Source organism: Pipistrellus kuhlii, unplaced genomic scaffold, assembly GCF_014108245.1.
Source record: "Pipistrellus kuhlii isolate mPipKuh1 unplaced genomic scaffold, mPipKuh1.p scaffold_m20_p_15, whole genome shotgun sequence".
NCBI lineage: Eukaryota > Metazoa > Chordata > Mammalia > Chiroptera > Vespertilionidae > Pipistrellus > Pipistrellus kuhlii.
In genome coordinates this window covers 41,056,076-41,077,973 of record NW_023425460.1, presented here as the reverse complement: position 1 = coordinate 41,077,973, position 21,898 = coordinate 41,056,076, and the positions used below count along the sequence as shown (strand labels likewise).

Below are 21,898 nucleotides of genomic sequence, written 5' to 3'. Positions count from 1 at the left end.
GGGCAATGTCCCCATTTCCTGAGCAGCTTACAGGACACAATGTCAGAGCCCCTGCCCGGGGGCTGCATTCATAATCAGCCTTACCCACTTATTTGAATGTGTCTTACAAACTTATCTTTTTAATGTACACCTTGACATGAAATAGCATAGGTAGCATAATGTAGTGCTAATAGCATTATTGCTAAGTACAGTATATATATTAAAATGCAATACTCTAAGAACTTTGGCAGTTCCACGTGTTTCAGCTGATTGATAAGATAACCTACAGTAGTCCATAAGGGTTATAATTTAGCTCCTTACACTCCATTCAGATTCCTCAAAGATTCATGGGAGTCTCAATAGTATCATTTAGTAACTCAATTGTCCTAAAATAATAGTGCATTTTAATTAGATTTTGCATTTCAAAGCATTTTCTATGTAGAAAACAATTTTATGCAACTTTTATCAATACCCTAAGATAAAAGAATAGCCAAAGGTTATATGTAAATTACTAATTATCTAAAGGAAGCAAAACTGATTTACTGCTTAATTCATGTTAGCTCATCTATTAGGCAAATAACTATTCTGAAAGTAATAAATTGTTCACATCTATTTGAGGTTTTTTATATTCAGCAATATAATACAAAACCAGCTTCTAAGAATAATGTATTTTTATCATTTTGATTAGAAAACTATAGGCCTTCAATATAATTGCTTAAATAATTATGCATGGTTTTTTGAAAGTCAAGATAATGTTTCAATAAGAAACCATACTAGAGTCCACAATGGCAGTACTTCAGGATGTATTAAGAGAAATAAAGACTTAATATTTTTAGTGAGGCACCTTTAAAGAAATACACTAAGTAGAATCTTGCTAATCTATATTTTATTGAAATTAATATTATTCTACACTAATAACTTGGCATTTTTAAGAAAAATAGACTTTGATACTAATAGCAAAATTTGAGAGAAACCAATAATTTAAAAAATAAAGACAGTCAATATTAGCATAACCAATGGACACAGACATGGGCAGTGGGGGCTTGCCCAGGGTGGAATGGCTGGGGGTCAATTGGAGAAAGGAGATATATGTAAAACTTTAGACAATAAAAAAAAATTATATTGATTACATATTAAAATGACAAATGGGATATATTCAATCAATGAAAACATATTCTTAAAATAATATAAAGACAGTCAAAAGGAAAATTTTCAATATAAATGATGACTTCTGGATTTTTAATTATAATCTAATCTATTTTATTTGAAAATACTGACCCTGTGTGGATTTTAAGTTTAGATGCCACTGTACTTTAAATTAGCAGTTGGAGAGACTGTGCTTCAAATCATTACAAGTCAGCATGAGTGGGGGGTAGGGAGAGATGGAGTGGTAATGGAGTGATAAGGACACATTTGTAATACCTTAATCAATAAAGAAATTAAAAAAAAAAAATCATTACAAGTCAGTTACCTAATCAAGGAATTAGGACAAAGGCAGGAGTTGCTTATGGCTCTAAATGTACTATGTGGAAGATTAGTGTCTGAGTACCAAAAGTCTGTAACAGACTTGAACACAATGCTTTGGTACAAATTTAAAATTGAATGATATAATGACAATACAATTGTAGAGTCTTTCTATACCAACATAAAAATCAGTTACTTATACAGAATGACTTTTTACATTTAAATGAAGGGAAAAGTAGCAGAAGCCAATTTTTATTATTACTTTCCATTTATTCCTCGGAGTACAGCATAGTCTAAAGCAGTTTGCCAATATTTGAATTTAGCTCTCTAAGATTATAATGTAGATTGGTGTGCCTCAACTTTTTTACTGAACTCCTTAGTAATTTTCCCTATGTGATTATTATAAACTTGAGTAAGAGCCGTGAGTTTTTAAGAGGCACTACACTGGAGCTGGTTTTCCCAGAATTACATAGCTAGAACAGTATCCTGGAATTCTTACAAAAATCTCTTTGAAAGAATTTTCTTAGTGCATTATTCCACTGTAGAAATAAACAGTAAAGAGAAATAATATTTAAAAAATAGCCAAAATGTGATATATCATGAAACTATTGGAAGATGTCGAAGAGCCAGTTTCAGCCTAATCCTGCAGGCCAGGCCACTGGTGCAAGAATTCATGCACTGGGCCTCTAGTAAAAAATAAAGCTCTAATTGCCAGACCTTGTTCAAAGTATTGGCACTGATATAACAGTGGATTTCAGAATCAAAGTAATTAATATACCAAAATAGTTAACATTTGCAATATTAGATTCATGCTCTAATGGCATGCAAGTTCAATATATTCAATATATTCTAATAACCTAAATGTCATGATTAAAATATATTAATCATTTTAGTGAATTATAACAAATCAAATTAGATCATAATTATGTTGATACCAAAGTAATTTAAAAATAAATAAATACAATACACTATACAGCAAGAATACTAGATAATTTTTAGATAACAACAGTACATGTCAACTGTCAATTTGATATTACTTTCAGTACAGCTGTGATTCTTGGGGATGAGAAAAAAGGCAGAATTCCTTCTCTTAAGAGAACATCAAAATCAACTGGAGTCAGCTTTTCCAAATTATACTATTTTGAAATGTTCTCTTTGGTTGAGAATCCCTATTATAGTGAACCACTATTCGTGATGGAGGGTACACAATGTCCGGATGGTTCAACTTATTACATATTTAATATTCCTTATAATATAGTTTAGTTATTAAGAAAACCAATTCTTCGAGATATTACTGGGAGGGCACGTTTATTCTAAAATTAAAACACAAGGTAAATGACTAAGGTAACTATATAGTGTTGGATGACGAACCTAATCTTTGGACAATTAATAAGAAATGCGTTATAGTAATTATGTTAAAGTCATAGTAGAAGCATTTTGGCGGGAGAAGATTGTTCTTTCAAATTATAATCCACAGAATATATTTTAAAAGTTCACACTACTACTTGTAATACTTTAAACAATTAAATTAAATTAAATTAAAAAATAAAGAAAAAGAAAGAAATTTTAGCTCATAAAATTATATGTACTGTTAGGACTATAGGCCAATGTGATCAAATTAAGAATAATTACTGACATACTGCTTAATTCTAAATTAGTATTAAATGTCTATACATATGCCCAAGTGCTAGCAGTATGAGGTCAGGGGGAAAAGCACAATGTAGGGGGCCCGTAGTGGTAGAAGGCTGGATGCTCAAACACAGAACTAAAACGTGTGGCACATTCTTTAAATGGGGGCAATTCTGGAATTTAAACATTTTACAAAATCTGAATGAATATGGAATATTAATAACATTATTACTATACACTCAACTTTCAATGGGTCAAACCCTATATGTTACTACCATGCAGAATAATTAGATTTCTATCATTTCACAAAAAGATAAAAGATGTTGCTTTGCCAAAGATATTAGCTAAGAAAAGTAATTCAAAAGCAGATAATAGAAAAATTCTTTCTAAACATAAATGATGAGAAAAATCATTGGTCACCTGCCTCCTGCACACCCCCTACTAGGGATCAAGCCTGCAACACAGGCATGTGCCCTCCGCAGGAATCAAACCCAGGATCCTTCAGTCCACAGGCCAACGCTCTATCTACTGAGAAAAACCAACTAGTGCCACTTCATTTGTTATTATCACTTATTATTGATGATATTAATTAATATTGATGACTATTAGTAATAATTACATATATTATTACTGGTCCTAACCATCATAATAGGTATAAGTGGTATTTATCTATTTTTCTATTTCCCTAATGCTTAATGTTGCTAGGCATCTTTGTATGTATATAAGGACCATTTATAATATACATCTTATGTTGTGAAGTGACTATTCATAATCCTTTGTCTCTCTTTAATAATAATTTTTATTATTGAATTATAAAATTTCTTTATATATTTAGACACATGTGCCTTTTCAGATATATGATTTGCAAATATTTCTGCCCATTCTTTAGGCTGTCTTCTTACTTTCTTGTTGTTCTTTGATGTACAAGTTTTTAATATTGATGAATTCGTTGACTTTTTTCTTTCGTTGCTTAAGCTTATTATTTAATATTTTAGAAGACCTTGCAAGGTCAGGAAAATGTATTCCTGCCTTTTCTTCTAAGGATTTTATAGTTAATCTCTTACATGCAGGTATATTGATTGTTATTGACTTAATTTTTATGGATAGAGTAAGATCTGGGTCCAACTTCATTCTTTTGCATGTGGCTATCCAGTTGCCCGGCATCATTTGCTGAGAGAGTAATCTTTCCCCTATGAAATTGTCTTTGCACCTTAGAAAAAATCAATTGACTGTAAATGTAAGGGTTTAATCTCTATGCTCTCAATCCTAGTCTATTGATCTATACGTCCATCTTTATGTCAAGGGCAAACCAAATTGAGCTTTCTGGCAGGCTGAATCAGGAAAAGAATCTTTTGACTTTGTTCTCCTTTCTCAAGATTGTTTTGGCTATTCAGAGTCCTTGAACTTTGACAAATAAATTCTTATTTTCTACTCATCAATTTCCACAGTGGAGCCAGTTGGTGTTTGTACAGGGATCACCATGGAGCTGGAGGTCAGTCTGGGAAGTGCCGTAATCTTGGTGAAGGAAGAGAGCCTTCCATCTCCGATCTCCGCAGCTTTCGCCTGGCATAGAAGCTCTGGGATACAAAACTGGGCTGGGTTGGGATGAAGGATGAGAAATGCTGGATTGAGAGGAAATAGGCAGATAGCAGATCATAGCTCCAATACTACAGACTTTTCTTTAAACTGAGATTTAGTACAATTTCTTGAATAATTTTTTGTTGGTTATATACACTTAGAACAGTTTCCATAGATTTAAAAGAGATATTTGTTTTAAAAATACTTTTTCACCAATTAAGGCTTTTTTTTTTGTGCTTTTTTTTTGCTTTTTTTTTCTGTTCTGGTTGCACGGAGCTTCTCCTGCTGCCAATCTGGAAGTCAGCACCTCCATTCTCTCTCGATTTTCAATGTTACGCTTTTTCTTTACATTTTATTTCTGTTGGCGAGGAAGTGTGGAAAAGGGAGCCTCTGTGTGCTGTTGGCGGGAATGCAGATTGGTGTCCACAATTATCCATCTACAGTCTGTTTCCAATCAAAATCATCAGTTTAAAATCAGATCCACTTAACTTGTGGTTTTCCATCTTTCTAAGAGTAGGAGCCAAAGCAGAGTTTCAATGCCAGTGGTGCATATTAGAATCAATGTGGGCTTTGAATATAGACACATCAAGCTGAGGCTCAATTCTGATGTATAGTGTGGTGTGGGTGAACAGTGACGGGAACTCAGGGATACAGAAATATATATTTTTGAGATCCTCAGGTGATTCTAGGGCCTACTAGGTTGAGAACTACTGTGTCAGAGTCAGTATGGAGAAGGAGAAAACTCATAAATAATAAGAGTTGCTCTTACTAATAAATTAATGCATAAATAAAATGATAACCATTCTTTATATTAGATATCAATAATAAAAACAGCTACCATTTGTTAAAGTATGACAAGCAAAAGGCAGCGGGGAGAGTGCTTTGCATGCATTAACTGATTTAGTGCTACAAACCTTATCAAATAGGCCCTACCACATTTTACTGATTACAAGACACATTTTGTTTTCACATTTTAATATCTCTGAAACCCAATGTGTCTCACAGTCGATGACATCGTACAACCACTGTTGGCCAGATGGCAGCTATGATAGAGTTGTTCTTGCCAGCACACACACAAACTTGATTACTGTAGTCAGTGATAACATGTGAAGCACACGAAACATTTTTATCCGAGGCAAAAAGTGATTTATGAAACGTTGGTCTGTGAATGTGAACAAGTTTTATTAATAGCTTACCTAATTTATTTTGCTTCAACCCTCCTTTCAGTGTATATATGTGAATGATATAATGAAATCTGTATCTAAGAAACTCTCTAAAAGTCCTTTCAGTAAGTATAAGAGAACCATTCTTAGTGGTAGAGAGTACAGCGCCATAATTTAATTGGCACGGTGTGTTCTTTCTGTTACATCAAATAATGATCGACTTTGTCACAGTATTAGATAAAATACAGCATATTCCCCTGCCACAAACAGATTCATGGGCTATACTACAAGTGCTCAATTATTGAATCAAACCTGCTGAAACTCAGGCTATTTTTTATGATCTTCATATGATTCAGAGAGTTTGAATTTTGGGATCTCACAGACTCAATTTAAAATCACAACTCTTCCATTTATAATTATAAGCTTTGAGGCATTGCAGTCAAATCTCAAATTTCTTACACATAGCTAAAAGGGAAATTATATATATATATTCTAACGTGAGAATTAAATGTTATTTTAGTAAAATGCCCAACTGCAAAATGTTAGATCTTTTCCTAAAATTTAGTTATTTGTTTGTTACAATTGTGAAAGAATACAATCATCTTTCTTAACCCATTACCATTCCCAGAAACCAGAGATAATCCTGGTGATTCTCTTAAAATTGCCATGTATATAATGCATGTATGTGTACCATTTGAGTGAGTGCATGCGTGTGTGTGTGTGTGTGTGTGTGTGTGTATGATTTAGACAACTGGAAACTTATAATTATTACCCACTAAGAAACATATCTTTAAGATCTATAAATTCTTTTTGTTGTTGTTAATCCTCACTTGAGGATATTTTTCCCATTGGAGAGCTCGAGGGAATGGGTGGGGGGAGAGAAAAAACAAAACAAAACATTAACTGGTTGCCTCCTGCGTGGGCCCTGACCTGGGGTGGGAAGAGAAACTTCAACCGAGGTGCCAAAACCCTGCAGTGTGCAAGCCAATGCCATAACCACTGAGCAACACTGGTCAGGCAAGATAGTGTAACCTTTTGAGGGCCATGATTTTTGTTTGATTTGTTCACTGCTGTGTTCATCTAAAAATGTGCTTGAAACAAAAGTTGTTCAATAAATATTTGTTGAATATAAGATCAAATGTTTCATTTTACACATACTGCCTCATTCTTGTTTTCAGTTACATAATATCCCATTATAACAGCATTATTTCAAGAACCATTCTGAATGCCATACATTGTTTTGACATGCAAAAAGCCCTATGCAAATATCTTTGCATGAACATAGTTTGGAAAAGAAGGTGGGCAAATGCATTTAGAATGTAGTGCTAGAAATCAAATTGAGTCAAGGAGTTTTTCTTTTTATTTGATAGATAATACTCAGAGTAAACACCTTTTATTTTTGCTTACCCAGTATAAGTCTCCCTTGTTTTAAAAACAAATCAAAATTTTACTTTGGAGAATTAGTCCTTCCTTGCTCTCTCATCCATGTGGATTTTGTGGGGTTGAGCCATCTCTCAGCACCAGCTGAATATTTGTGTTGAAAACAGGATTGTCAAATTGGGCAAATACATAGAATGCCCATGTAAATTTAAATTATAGATTTAAAAAAATATTTAGCATAAAAGCATACACATATACTGGTAAAACCTCTACAAATGTTCTTCTTTTTGAAATTAATTCTATGTACAGTTATGCAACAGTTCACATTCATTTCCATTACTAATACACTTTTCAGAAAACATTTTAATATACTATCTCTCTCCTTATGCCACCACAATAAGATAAATTGAGGTGTTCCTTTGAGAACTGTACAAATGTGTGTGTATCTTATTGACAAAACCTTAAAGCTATAAAGTCCCTAAAACTGGAGTGCATGTCTTTTCTTTATATCCACAGCACTGATCTATCTTTCTGAAATATTGAAGAGATTAATATACCTATCTTTAATTGAACAAAATGGAAACATTACATCTACAGTAAGATAGCTGGGAATAAGTTTACAAGCACGAATCAGTTAACTTTCAAATCTTATGCTCTTACACATACTGGACTTCTCAGCTCAGATAATTTTTAAGTAGATTTATGCTAATTTTTAAAACTGTGATAATATAAATAGGTAATCTTTAGCCTTACAAGATAAAGTGAAAAAATTAAAACAGTGGTAGTCATTATATTTTGCAATACAGTAAGAGAAAACTATAAAAAAAAATGTTAACAGTGAGGCCATTAACTGCTAAGGATAGACATTTATATGAGCATATCCTATATAATAAGAGGCTAATATGCAAATCGACCAAATGGCAGGACAACAGGTCGCTCTGACACGCACTGACCACCAGGGGCAGACGTTCAATGCAGGAGCTGCCCCTTGGTGGTCAGGGCACTCCCACAGGGGGATCACCACTCAGCAAGAAGCCCTGAGCCGGGCTCACAGCTGGCAAGAACAGTGGCAGCAGAGGGAGCCTTACCGGCCTCCCTGGCAGCACTAAGGATGTCTGACTGCAGGCGTAGGCCTGCTTTCCGGGGAGAGTGGGCCTAAGCCATCAGTCAGACATCCCCCGAGGACTCCTGGACTGCGAGAGGACAAATTTCATGCACTGGGCCTCTAGTTATTTAATAATGGCTTAAAAACTTGCCTTCTATTTTTAAACAAAAGAACATACTTTGAGGAAAACTTTATCTAGATATTAAAATGCTAAACATTACATAAATGATATTCTTAAAGTCCAGAGATATTGTAAAAGAAGTTTCACACAGTACCTAATTAATTTTAGTTTCTCCACCTAAAATAATATTTCTCATTACTCCCCTCACTCTCCATAAGCTGGTGTCTAAGAGGTAGAATAACTCATTTTGTAAAACATTGCATTACATTAATAATACTTAGATGATAACCCAATTATCACAAATATAGCATCACAGATATTTTATTAACCCACAGCATTTCCTTTGTAAAGTATAACTTATTATGACTTCTCTGATTTTGTGCCCATAAAAAAAAAAAAGGAAATCATATATTTGCCTTTAGAAAATCCTACCTGTAGTTTATAAGTTTTAGTTTACTAACTTTAACTCAAATTTCAGATTAATAATGCTAAATCAAAATATAGGTTTTATGCTGTGTGATTATAAAATGTGCAGGAGAGTTGTAATAGATCTTAAAAATAAATTTCCATTGAAAATGAATATTTTAAAGCCTGACAATACAAGTGAACCCTTTTAACATACACTTTCTCCTAACAAATGTATTTGTAATGTAATAATTATTTACCTAAAATTGAATGTGGCAATAAAAACGAATGTTTTCAAGCTATAAAAATTCATCCTTCTACTGTACTGAAATATTTCCAATAGTCAATATTCATTTATTTGTCCATATACCTGCCAAATTTCATATTCTTTATAGAGTTATCCTAGAAATGAGTTTGGGACTCCTATATGAAATGGGTAATATTAAAATTGAAGTCCCTCATAGTTTCATTTTTCTGTTTTGAAGAGACACTGAATTCTCAGGGGTGCTATTCAAAAGGCACATAACATTAATAAAAGCTTCCGATATTAAAATTATACCACAGAAAAAGCATTTGTGTGCTTCTGAGAAGCCAAAACTTCAGTTTTTTAAAAAAGCAATATGCCTGGTTGAATTAACACAATATATTTTTAAATGTCCAGAGATTATTTTCATTTTAAAATAGTCCTTATATTTAGAAACGCAAATAGCACAATTCCTGTTATAAAATTACAGAAATACTAAGAAGAAAAATATTTTAAATAATTTTCATTTACTATTACAGATAAATTATCCTTCTAACTAATCACAGGGGGCCTCTGAGGTTTACAATAATTGGTTTGCTAAGGTTGTGGAGAAAGTTAACATATCAACACTAAAACACACACACACACACACACACACACAACAACAACAACAACAACAACACTGGGATATTTTCCTTTGGGGAATATTATAATTAATCTAATAGTTAAAACTAAATAAAGACAAGATCAGATAAAAAACACATTTTTAATTCCATCCACATCAAGTCTATAACTAGGATTATCATATAAACTACATCTAATGTAGTTAAAAATAAAAGTCTTTTGTTCTCTAAAACCAATATGACAATCTTTGAATAATATAAAAATTATTATCTAATACTAGATCTCTGCTAGCTATCTAAATAATGACATTTTTATTTTGGTTACCAATATACAAATGGTTTTCTAGACATTAGAATTTCGTACTTCAAAGATTTAACAATTAAATTTGAGGAAACTCCTCATAATATTTTTTAAATATATTTTTTATTGATTTCAGAGAAGAAGGGAGAGAGAGAGGGAGATAGAAACATCAATGATGAGAGAGAATCATTGATTGGTTGCTTCCTGGGGATTGAGCCTGCAACCCAGGCATGTGCCCTTGACTGGAATCGAACTTGGGACCTTTCAGTCTGCAGGCTCTATCCATTGAGCCAAACCAGCTGGGGCCTCATAATATTTTTTAACATGTATTATACTATAACTTGGGATAACCTCTCAACAAGACAGATTTTGACAATTTTGTATTTCAGTATAGGTAGCAAATTAAATGCGAACATTATTGCCATATTCTTTAACAAAAACTAGATGGGTTTTGGAAAAAGGGCACTGAACTGACGGAGTATCAAGAGGACTTGGAGATATTTAGAAGCACAGATTAAATGGACCCAGTGGTCCCTAGACTAGTTCTCTCTTCCTAGTTCACCCTTGTTCTCTCCATATGCAACATGTATTTGGAGAGATTTGGTCTTTTAATCAAAAGATAAATTCATATTTTTATTTTTTAATTAAAGTAATGCCAGCTTTCCAGAGCTTCTGATAACATACAATAAACATCATCACTACATTGAGTTTGCATAATATTAACCAAAAGCAATTAGTCATTTTGAGAAGCTTGAGTTTAATAGGGAAATAAACTTTTCACGTTAGTCTTCTCAAATATTTAATATCATTTCTAACGTTAGTTATCACAATCAACATTCCTAGAGTTCCAAGAACTTCCGACTGGGAAGGAGTTAGAGAGTGCAATCCTTTCTCTTTGGCGAAAACCAAGTTCAATTAGACAACGTACCCTCATAGAAGCCACTTACTGTCAGAGTTGTATACTGATCTTTTCTCAACCCCACAATTATTACAGATGCATTTGACAGACTTTAGAAATCAGATGTTTAAACGTTGCTACTCATAACGAAGTGGAAACCCAGGATCCCTAATTGATCCTGAATTCTTTTCTAATGATTAGGGACATAAATGTCACTTACCTTATTCCTTTGAGAAGACCTTCATTAACAATTTCTGCCTACCAACTGCTTTTCCATTCATGAATCTATAATTTCACCTTAATAGGTGGACTAAGATGTTTATTCCTACTGGTTATCCCCACACAGAATTATACTTCTTGCTAAATATTTATATGTTTATATTTAATAAGTTCCTTTTCAATTAGATTACTTTTATAAGAGCGTCATAACTGGCCAATACTCATTGATTCTGCACCAGCCACATATAGAAATCAGAGAGACAGAGAGGGTTAGATGAATAATTAGCTTGTGGTACAAAGGTGTCAAGTTTGTAGGCACTAATCTTTGATCAGGATGTTTGAAAAGAAAAGAATAATTAAGAAAAACTCACTAATTCTCTAACTTACAAAACTCTTGACTGCTTTTAAATAGATGGAAATATAATCTTTTAGCATGTGGAAAAAAGAAGGTAAGTAAATATAGGGCCCTTTATATTATTACACAAAATTATACTAAGAAATGTAATAACAAAGAAAATACTAATAATAGAAAATTAATATCAATACTAATGTAATGTAACAATACTGTTAAAACAGAAACCTTTTTATTATATGAAGTACAGAACAATAAATCTATTACATACTTACGCTCCTCAGATTGTTACATTTTTTTCTTTCAATTAGCCAATAAGAAACTGTATTTATCAAATTTATTTATAGCATTAGTTGATCTGAAAGAGTATTAGGATTACATTAAATATAATCAATTCTTACACAGAAATGGATCAAACTGAGGTGCACTTCAAGCATACCTGCACTATCAGATAATCATGAAATGGAAAAGGTTTGATTTCCAAAAACAAAATCTGGGAGATAAAAACCAAAACTAAATAACTGCCATTCAAATTTTTCTTTGAAACTGCAACAGACATTTATTAAAATAAATTATGATTTTATAATATAACTAATTATCCAAGTAAAAGAGAGTGTCAATCATTTTATCAACAGGATATTTGTATGCACTGTACATGCTAACATGACTTAAAAAAACATATTTTACAACTAACTACTGCTTCTACACATACTGCCTTAAAATGACTGGTAAAGTTGGTTCTGAAGCTTTAAAAATAAAATACTGACTTGTTCAATCTTAATAAATAAAACTGACGTGAAAACCTACATTTTAAAGAAGCATGTTAATGAAGCAATAGAGACCCATGTGTTTGCTTGAATCTTTTAAGAAAAGATTAAGTGCTATTACTGATACCTCTCTCCGGCGAGAAGCCCAGCACGTCTGCTTGATCTTCCAGACCACGGCAGCCACCAATAATAAGGACAAAAAACAACTGGAAAACAAAACACAAATAATTGCTGCTTAAAATTAAGTTAAGAAACGTAATAAAAGAATATGCGGAAGATTTAAATATACACAGGCTGGGTCAAAAGTAGGGTTACAACTATGAGTAGTCAAAACACAGAGTTTATTATTGTATTATTTATTAATCATTGTATTATCTTCCATACAAACAGCTGGAGACCTACTTTTGCCCTACCCTGCATATAGAGAAGTAATCGCTTTGCCTTGGTAAAAAATTCTGGCCAGTACATATGACACACACTGGCAATTTAAAAATTAAGGTTGACTTGTGCTTGCACAATAGATATTAAAATATTTTGCATTTTAATTTTATAATACTATATTATATATATTATTTTGACATGTAATTTTATGCAGTAATGTAATTATCACACAAATCTTTCTTCTAATTAATTTCCTTTCAATGTGCACGAAGTCGTGCACCGGGCCACTAGTCTCTCAATAAAAGATGTAGGTGAGTCCAATTAATCAATCAATAATTATTTTCTCTTCCTTTTCTCTGTGATCAGAGATTAAGCTGTACAAAAATATAGAAGCGAGAAGACTTGAGCCACTACGAATTGACTGGTCACTATAAAAATCCTGGTCTTCGTCCTTAATTAATAATCCTAGTAGTCATCAATTGATTTATTCATAAGCAGTGAAATTTTTTTTACACTTTCCACACTTTTCATGACTTTTCTACATTTTTTTCTCCTTGTCTCACTTGAAGAAATTTTAGAATGTCCTTCAATGAATGATGACGGTGACAATTCCAGCACCTGTCCATGAATGCTGAAAACCATCCAGGTACTGTGCTAGATACCTTATACTGATCATTGCCTTTAGTTTTATAAGAATACTGCAGATAGCATATAATATTCGTTTTTTAGAAAAGAAGAATCCAATGCTCAGAGTTCAAAGTAAAGGGCCTATAGTCACACAGAGAGCAAGTCGTAGTATCAAAATTCACACGCAGCCTCACACTCCTTCCTCCCCATCTGCTGGGAGCGGGGAGCTTGCCCATTATCTCACAACAGTCCTATTTCCATACACATTCTCTAATTCTGGCTTCAGTATCAAAAGAAGTAGATTAAAAAAAAAAAAAAGTCTGTGTCCCTAACCTTTCCAACCTCTGAGGTATCTTTTTATGCTTTATATAATTATCTCGTCTCATAATATTTACAACTTGTTTTCATCCTAATTTAAATTTTCCACAGTACTCAAATCCCCTCCCACCAAAAAATAAAAACAATACCCCTCCTTTATTGGCCCTGTAGCTTCCTCTATTTTACCAAGCATGGGTCAATGCACCCACTTCCATGTCAAGTGCCTCATAATATAGTTTGATTTAACTATTTAGAATCTGACATCTTACTTGTGAGCTAATAAAAATGTTAAGATTAAGAATAATTAATGTTTATATAACACTGAACACTTTGTAGGACACTTTCCTCACCATGACTTCCAAATAATTAAATACACTGGTCTTTTCTCAATCAACTGACTTTTACTTCTCAACTGACAAATCCCAACCATCCTTTCTTAGAAACTCTGTCTGAATACTGTGTTTCCTTGGTTCCCCTCTATACTTCCTGACACTTTACAACAGTGGTTGGCAATCTCATCAGTGAACAGAGCCAAATATCAATAGTACAATAATTGAAATTTCTTTTGAGAGCCACATTTTTTAAACTTAAACTTCTTGGAATGTCACTTCTTCGAAACAGGCCATGGTATTTTGTGGAAGAGCCAAACTCAAGGGGACAAAGAGCCGCATGCGGCTCGCGGGCCGCAGTTTGCCAACCGCTGCATTACAGGATCACTGAAGGCGGGTTGCATTCCAGATGCCCTCTGCTAAAAATTACGGACATTCCTGAAAATTCACTTCACAGCAACCATGCTATTATCTTCTCCTGCTCTCAAAGAGAGAGCTCAGCTATTTTCAAGCCTTCTATGATGACCTCACTTGCAATGGTTTTCAGATCTGTATCATTAGACAGACCTGCCAAAACACGAACATCTAAGAGATTATTTAGTTCAAACTCTTTCCAGAAAAGAAATTCTCAGCAGAATCCTGATAGTGACCCAGCGCCTAATTAAATGTTGGTGCCTGAGAAGCTGCCTCACACGTCCATGCATCCTATTTTTAGCTTTCACTATTTTATAGTTCAAGCTATGGAAATATCCTTCTATGTAATTGTCTTTTTCAATTAGTGCTGCTTCTGCTTTCTGGGTTACACTGAGTCAGTCAGTTCCTTCTCCTTTGTGCTGAAACTTCCTATATACTCGAAGAAGCCTACATGATTGCCTCTACTCCAGAATTTCTCAGCCAGGAGCCTTTGTCCTCTAGGGGGCATTTGGCGGTGTCTGGAGACATGTTTGGTTGTTTCCACTCGGTGGGTGTCCAGTGGGATGTAGGATACACAGGCCAGCCCCCCACCACCAAAATTTTTCCAGATCAACATGCTAACCCTGAGTAACCCTGTTCTAGTCTGAATTATTAGCACAGTGCTTGCACTTCCTTGTAACTGTTACAATATTTACTGAGATGTGATACTTAAATATAGTCCAAGGATCTATTCACCTGGAAACCTGTCCTACCATTATCGCCATAAGAATTTTAACAGTATAGATATAAATCTCACCTCCAACTTACCATGTTCAGACTGAACTCCTGGACAATATTCATAAAAATAAAAGCAACTAACATCTGTGGACCAAGCACTAGGGTGTGTTACATGCATATTTCTTTAATTGCCATAATGATGCAGGATAGGCCCTAGACACTGTTATGTACTCATTTAAAAGATGAGAAGGCTAACTCATGGAGAATTTAAGTAAAACGCCTAAGTTATAAAGGATTTGGTTACAAGTCCTCCCCTTTCTTCCAACTTCATTCTTAACATTACTTTTCAGCTAAAATGCAAAAAAGTGCATTCAATCTTATTATTCTTCATACTCAATCAGAAACCAAATTTTGTCACCTGATTCTTAAAGAACACCTGCAGTAGTAGATAATAGTACATATACTAAAAGTCACTTATATTAAGCACTAATTAAATAGCAAATAATGTTTTTCACAATCTGTAATTCGCAATGTTTTTCAGTCAAAATAGTTACATGGTAGAGATTCAACTTAAGATGAAGACTTGCTGAGCTTCTCTATCAAATCTTTCTGATTTAAATTTCATGACTCAAGTGAATACTTCCACTTTCATAATGGTGCAGAAATCCAGATAAAAATGTTCAGTTTTCATAATTTCAACCTCTTCCGAGGAGGAGATATATATTTCAGAGGTTTGCAGCCAACCCTCTCTATGCTAATTGATATTAGATTCGAGCTCATGATGATATAAATAAATAGGCTGGTAAAATCAATAAATATCTTAAGAAAATATTCTAATAATCTCCAAAAATTATTTAAAGCTCAATGAAATATATCTCAGTTTCTGGCAAGTAGTAGTCGTCGTTAAACTTTTTCTAAATAAGTGGAATTGGTTCTTTAATGGATTTGAATATCTTATCATTTTTCTGACACTGAAGGTCTTATTTGGCATTATTAGCCTTATATCCAGGTAATACTTTATAACTGTTCTTGATTTGTAATAAGTTACATTGCAAGTGAAAAATTACAGTTCTTTTTAAATATCGGCATTTAAAATGAAAACAGTCTATTAAGAACACTTGCTTCATAAAAAACAAACAAGGAAAATCGCTTGACAAGCTGATCCAGTATTGCTGAAGAGCTGCAGGCATCCTTTGGGGACTAAGAGAAAACCCAGTCTCCGCTGACAATGGGGGAGAAAGTCTGAAGAACCCAGACTTCCCATCAGCCTGCATTCCTCGATGTGGTGGTGCCCCTCACCCCACTATGTCCCTCCCACCGCCTCCTTTCTGCCCACTGGGCTTTATGTGAGTAAAAAACTTGTATTACACAAAAGGACTGATATTTATGGATTTATCTGTTCCAGTTAGCTTTTCCCTAATATATTTCTTTTTTAAAAATATTTTATTGATTTTTGTACATAGAGGAAGGGAGAGAGATAGAGAGTAAGAAATATCGATGAGAGTCATCAATCAGCTGCCTCCTGCATACCCCCTACTGGGGATATGCCCGCAACCAAGGTACATGCCCTTGACTGGAATCGAACCCGGGACCTTACAGTCCCCAAGCCGACACTCTATCCATTGAGCAAAACTGGTTTCGGCCCTAATATATTTCTGAAGTCAAAAATTTTAAGGGCAATGTCGACTGTTAGCATCCTACTATCGGGTATTGTGGTAAATTTATCTGAGCAAAATGTTTCATCACTTTCTTTCAGGTCTTTTCCTATTACTAGTACATTACACAGTGGTTTATAGCTCCTTGGTGGAGATTGGGGTGGGGGGGCAGGGAGTAGTTGAGCTTTCTTTTTAAAAAGTGCTGGGTAATAATATCAGAAGATCTGAGAGGTTCGTCATCCTTCCATTAAACCCCCAATGAAAATGAAATAGGAAAAAAAGAAAACATTAAAAAAAGGAAACATTAAAAAGCTAGCATGTAAGCTACAGGGATAAAAAAAGGGAGAGCACGGGAACTTAGGGAGAGATATTTCAATAATTTGATTTTAACCTTCATAAAATGGTCATTATAGAAGGGATTCTTAAAATAAAATAAGAACACAGAGCTCATTAAGTATTCCCATTTAGGGAAAATTAAAGAGAATTCAATAAAATGACTTAGTGTGAGATGGGTTATATTGTGAAGCAGGCCTAAAGAGACAGAGAATACCCTCTGGTGGTAATCTAGTTGGCCGAATGCAAAAAGCGATAATATTGTCACTATTTTACAGCAATTTGAGGTTAATTGAGCATAAAAATCAAGTCTTAAATAATATTTTAAAAGACAACTGTGGCATGTTAATCTTTTATTTCAATTAAAAATGTTACAAACTAGGGAATTGTGTTGAAATATAGAAACATATTATTTTAAAAAGCAATTTATTTCCTAATAACTGTTCCTCTGGAAAATATATTTCAAAGGTTTTTAAAATATCTTCCTAAACACTTGAAGGATTTTTTTAACCAAGTAAAATATTAAAAAAAAAATCACTAACTTAGAATGAAAAATATATATATACACCAATGCAAATATAAATATATACACACACAAAAAAAAACTTCTTTAGTGCAAAAATAAATTTACTTCTTTCAGTTATCAAATTGACAAAAAGATGAAAAACTAACAAAGTCTTCTGGATGAAACTGGAAAAACATATGCTCACAATGTACAGTGGTACCAACGTTCTGAGGGTTTACTAAGCAAGAACCAACCAGACCTTAGGAAGCTGTATCAGTTGAGATGATTTTAAATGCAACTAACTAACAGAAAACTTAATGCCACATGTACAAACAATATTGGGACTAAATGGACTTCAAACTCCTCGCTATGACTAGATTGCACTGACCCAATTTGGATGCTGAAATCCTAAACCCAATGTGACTATATTTGGAGTCAGGAATTAAGAGATAATTAAGGTTAAATGAAATCACAAGAGTGGAGCTCTGATCCGCAGGAATAACCTTCCTATAAGAAGCCAGAGCCACCCGAGAGCCATGGAGCTCGCTCTCCCTCCGTCTCCGCGCACACACATGGAAAGGCCATGTGAACACACACATGGAAAGGCCATGTGAACACACAGCGACAAGTGGCCGGCCGCCTACAGGCCTGAGAGAGAGTGGACATCCGAAACCAAACAGGCAGGCAGATCCACTGAGACTGACCTACCAGCCCCAGCACTGAAAGGCGATCCTTTCCCACTGTGTGATCCACCAGCCTTTGGTACTTTTTATGGCAACATGAGCAGAGCAAGACTGATTTGGGTACCAAGTGTAACAATTACCTAAAAACGGGAGGCGGCTTTAGAACTAGATAATGAATAAAGGTTGGAGGAATTTTGAGGTGCATGTCAGAAAAGGCCTAGATTGCTATGTAAAGACAGGGGAAGGAAACATGGATTAAAAGGCGATTCTGGTGAGAGGTCTCTTAAAATGTATCAGTGGCCTTATTAAAAACAAACAAACAAAAAAACTAAAGTTCAACATATTCTGCCCATATTTTTTCTTAACAATGAGAAAACTTTAATGCTAATTTACACTTCACTTCTGAAACAGGTTTAAATGATGAGAGAAACGTCAAATATATTTTATCTCACACAATGACCAGAGTGGTTTTTCCACTCTGTCCAGGATGACAACATAATAACTGAGACCGCTAAGACATGGCACACATTAATGCTAGCTTGCTTTTATTTAATAGAAGAACTTTTACATTTAACTAGGCACACAAATTCAAAAGCTCCCAATAAAACCTTAAATAATTCACATGTAGATCTAGCATTGTGAATTTTTACAGAGCTGAACTTCTCAGTATATTCCCTTCCACACTATTCTGCATCAGAAACCGTTTTACTTTGATGCACTAAATAATGTTCATTTGATTATAACTTCTAATACTTTCCAAAAACATATTACAATTATAGCCTCGAGATCCATTTATATTCAGAAGTACAAAGTCATCAAACATTATATTTAAGATGTTTCCTCCAATTTCACTTCTAAGAGACATTTAAAGCATAAATAAATGGTGCACGCACGTTAGTGATTTGTGTGTGTGTGTGTGTGTGTGTGTGTGCATTCAATTCTGTAAATTAAATTTCTCAAGGGACGTAGATAAACTTGACTGTTTTCAGAGCAAAGTGACCACTATGGCAAAGATATTGACAACAGAAATGGATTAATAAGCAAGGAATGTGAAAACTGGAGGAAACAGTGTAGAAAACAGAGGGGCTGTAAATGGAGAGAGATTCGACTTTCTGTGGAACGGGCCCATATGGATGCATTAGGAGAGATATTCTAGGGACACGGATTTCATCTCAGTTATGAAGAACAATTAGCTGTCTGGAGATAGGAAATGCTATCTCGGGAGATGGTGCGTGTGCTGTCATTAAAGCCACTCAGGCATAAGCGAGAGCAGAGCTGGGCACGCCGTGTCCCCGGCAGTGTCCTGCCCACCAGCTGTTTCGTAATAAAGGTTCACTGGAGCACGGCCACCCCGTTTGTCTCCACATTGGCTGCGGCTGCTTTAGCATCAGAGTTGTGTCCCTGCCACAGGGACCTCACGGCCCTCACAGGCCAAAATGTTTACTGTCTGGCCCTTCACAGCAAGGGCTTGCTGACCGGGGTGGGGAGCGCATTAGAAAACCAGGCACTGTGTGGGTGTCTGGGCGAGATACACAGTAATGGCCATTGTCGAATCTCTCTCCATTTACAGCCCCTCTGCTTTCTACACTGTTTCCTCCAGTTTTCACATTCCTTGCTTATTAATCCATTTCTGTTGTCAATATCTTTGCCATAGGTGTTCAGGAAAGTGCTAGGCACAGCCTCTGTGTTGGGCTGGGAAGAGTCTTACTACTGTATGAGCCAGAACTACCAACGTGGTGAGTGAAGGTCAAAGTTCATACTGCACTCTGTTGTGTGTAAAGCTGTGTGCTGTGATGAGGGGCTGTGTCTGCCAGGCGAGGAGACACATCTGTCTAGTTTGTACAATGGCACCTGATGGACTCACACAGTTGTGTACAGCATCATCACGCTAACAAAAACAGCATTCCTCCCCGCCCAGACGATCCAAGCTCCCATGACACGAAAACTCAGCTGCTTCTCCTAACCCTGTGCTTCTTCGTTTCACTCTATCGGAAGAGCGTTTCCATGTTTTGAGAAATCTTCAAACTCTAACATCTTTTTTAGAAAGACACATTGTAAATTAGTGTATTAAAAACTCTGAGAAGCAATGTAAGCTAAAAAATAAACGAAAAGGGCCTTACTTAACCTTGGTATTACATTTTCCAAAGTTGTTTAATTATGAAATCCCTTTTTATGAAACTACTAGAGGCCCAGTGCACAAATTCGTGCACTAGTCAGGTCCCCTGGATGGGGTGGAAACCAGCTCTGCAACATCCCCTAAGGGGTCCTGGATTAAGAGAGGGTGCAAGCCAGGCTGAGGGACCCCACTGGTGCACTGGGCCAGGGAGGGACATGAGAGGTTGGCTAGACAGGGAGAGACCACAGGAGGGCTCCAGGGCATATCTGGCCTGTCTCGCTCAGTCCCGACTGGCAAGACCCCAGCAGCAAGCTAACCTACCAGTCGGAACATCTGCCCCCTCGTGTCTGTGCATGTCAATCGAGCAGTTGAGTGGCCTTAGCGTATCATTAGCACATTACGCTTTTGTTGAATGGCTGACCAGTTGACAGGAAACTTAGCATATTAGGCTTTTATTATATAGTATTGTTGCTATCTCGAATAACTCATGTCCTAGGGAATGTTGCTCTATTCAGTTATATTTAGTACTCCCAGATTATAAACTCTTTGAGAACAAAATACATGTGTGTTCCTATCCCTACAGATTTAACACATTGCTAAACACATGTGATAATTTCCTAAGAAGTCACTGAATTGATTTAGTGTTAGGACATGTACCTAATCAATACGGTGAATGTACTGTTCTTATGTGACAGGGGAACCCGAAGGTATCCTCATTCCATTTTCCATTAAATAGTCCAAAAGTAAAATAATCTTGCTAAAGTATATTTCAAGTATGTTTCCTCTGCTCTGTGACATATATTTAAGCATATAAATCAAAGTCAATGAAAGCAAATTACCTGAAGAAGGTGACAAAGAACTGCACAAGATCCATGATTGTATTGTGTTGTGAAAATGCAATCTGAAAGATCAAAATAAAAGAGAGTTTGAAATTTACTGAATAAATATGGTCAAGTTGCATGGTATTTGTAAATATAATACTTTTAAATAATTAAGACCATTGATCACCATATTATAAATCACTCATGCTGGAATCAAAATCAGTTACAATACCCTCAATCTGTAGTTTGAAAACTTTCTCACTCTAAAATGTTAAAATTAGATTTTAATGTAGGGAGATTCCTATTGGCTAGTGAAATGGCCCTTATAGATAATCAACATGTACCCATTTTGGTCCTATGGTCATTCCCACGAAAAATACGACAAGATTTTTCAAGTCACATTTAAAGTGAATTTTAAAACTTTAGCCCACATAAATGTACCTTAGGCATTCCTTTTTCTGAAATGATTTTATTCATGTTATCTAATAATAATTCAAAAATTAATCAAATCAATAGACCAATTAATAGTAATATTTAATAGTATCTTCTTTTGCCCTGTTTTTAAACAGCTCCCAAATAAATGATAAAGTGAGTACAAAAATACTAAGCTAGGTGAAACTACAGCAATAGTAATGATAAATCACATTGAATGCATGCTCAAAATCTAAAACCTAAAATTAAGTAAAGCTACGTTTTTCATTAAGTAATAACAATCAACATTTTGAATTTGTGATTCAAATAACAAGTTTGCATTACATACATTTGGATAGA

General features: G+C 34.8%; 1 protein-coding gene across 2 annotated transcripts in view; it reads right to left on the bottom strand.

The window, feature by feature from the left end:
- The window catches only part of ATRNL1 (attractin like 1), a 402,177-nt gene that overhangs the window by 230,488 nt on the left and 149,791 nt on the right, over positions 1-21,898 (bottom strand). For both annotated transcript variants that reach the window (XM_045582133.1, XM_036439164.2), the window contains 2 exons: positions 21,146-21,207; positions 12,356-12,434 (listed from right to left, as the gene is read on the bottom strand). In XM_045582133.1, the coding sequence (XP_045438089.1) occupies positions 12,356-12,434; positions 21,146-21,207 (141 nt within the window). The remainder of the gene's footprint in view (positions 1-12,355; positions 12,435-21,145; positions 21,208-21,898) is intronic.